At 65.0% G+C, this 1,334-nt stretch overlaps 1 protein-coding gene across 1 annotated transcript in view; it reads left to right on the top strand.

The window, feature by feature from the left end:
• The window catches only part of CFAP45 (cilia and flagella associated protein 45), a gene marked incomplete at both ends in the record, with an annotated part of 4,624 nt that overhangs the window by 2,167 nt on the left and 1,123 nt on the right, over window positions 1–1,334 (top strand). Inside the window, 2 exons of the mRNA XM_008936293.1 lie at window positions 430–600; window positions 835–1,012. Of these exons, the coding sequence (XP_008934541.1) occupies window positions 430–600; window positions 835–1,012 (349 nt within the window). The remainder of the gene's footprint in view (window positions 1–429; window positions 601–834; window positions 1,013–1,334) is intronic.

Genomic DNA, 1,334 nt, shown 5'->3' with positions numbered 1-1,334 from the left:
AGCTAGAGCCAACCCTGTGGGGCAGAGGCACCAGCTCTGCTCGGGGGCCGCCACCTTCACCTCTCTGTCACCCACGTTTTGGGGCGCCCATCGCTGCTGGGACGGCACGACTGCGGGTCCTGGGTCTCCCCTGATCCCAGGATGGGCTTTGCAGGGTCACTGGGTTTGCCCAGTCCGTGGGTGGGGATGGAATCCCACACTGGCTTCATCCAGCCATCCCATACTGGTTGTATCCAGCCACCCCACGCTGGCTGCACCCAGCCGTCCCACCTCTGGCTGCTCTCTGGAGGCTGTGGTGAAGCCTCTGAGCTGCATTTCTGCCACCCCGCCAAGGGAAGGGGCTGTGCCAGGGCTGGGGGAGCCTGACGTGCCCCTCAGCTCCGTGCTGAGCCCCGGGAGGGTGCCCAGCAGCCCTGCCTGTCCCCTCAGGAGGCGCTGAGGGAGCGCAAGAGCGCGGCCAAGCAGAAGATGATCCTGCAGCAGCAGACGGGGGGGCTGAGCGAGCTGGAGGAGGAGGCACGGGAGCGAGCCCAGCACCTGCTGCAGCGGGCGAACAGGATGCGCATGGAGCAGGAGGATGAGATCAGGCAGTTCAGCGAGGTAGGGCCAGGGGCTGCCCGGCACCACCAGCACCGTGAGGCCTTCTGCCTGCTCAGCCAGGCTGCTGAGAGCCCCCCCGTGAGCTTCACCAAGATGCCCTAGAGCCAAACCCTGCTCTACTAGATAGCCAGGGTGTTCCTCCCCTTCCCCTTTCCCCCTCCCTGTCTGTGTGTCTGTCCCTGCTGCCCCTGCCAAGCGTGGCTGGCAGCCCAGGGAGCCCTGTTGCCCCCACAGATGATCCTCAGAGCCAAGTGCCACATGATCCGGGACACGCAGATCCTGGAGAAGCGGCTCATCGCCAAAGAGCTGGAGGAGGAAGAGAAACGCCTGGACAAGATGATGGAGGTGGAGAGGGAGAAGGCCAACGAGCTGCAGGAGGAACTGGAGCGCAGGAGGAAGCAGGAGATGATCAGGTTGGCAAACGGGTCCCCACACAGGAGCCTCTTCCCAGGCTGGAGTTGGGGCAACCTCCGGCTGCCGGCTCCACACGGCTCATCGCCAAAGAGCTGGAGGAGGAAGAGAAACGCCTGGACAAGATGATGGAGGTGGAGAGGGAGAAGGCCAACGAGCTGCAGGAGGAACTGGAGCGCAGGAGGAAGCAGGAGATGATCAGGTTGGCAAACGGGTCCCCACACAGGAGCCTCTTCCCAGGCTGGAGTTGGGGCAACCTCCGGCTGCCGGCTCCACACCGTGGCACACGTCCTGGCGGCCTGGGTGGCCCGAGGGAGCGGACG

Source organism: Merops nubicus, unplaced genomic scaffold, assembly GCF_000691845.1.
Source record: "Merops nubicus isolate BGI_N331 unplaced genomic scaffold, ASM69184v1 scaffold33862, whole genome shotgun sequence".
In the NCBI taxonomy this organism is placed as follows: Eukaryota; Metazoa; Chordata; class Aves; order Coraciiformes; family Meropidae; genus Merops; species Merops nubicus.
This window is presented reverse-complemented; position numbering and strand designations above follow the sequence as displayed.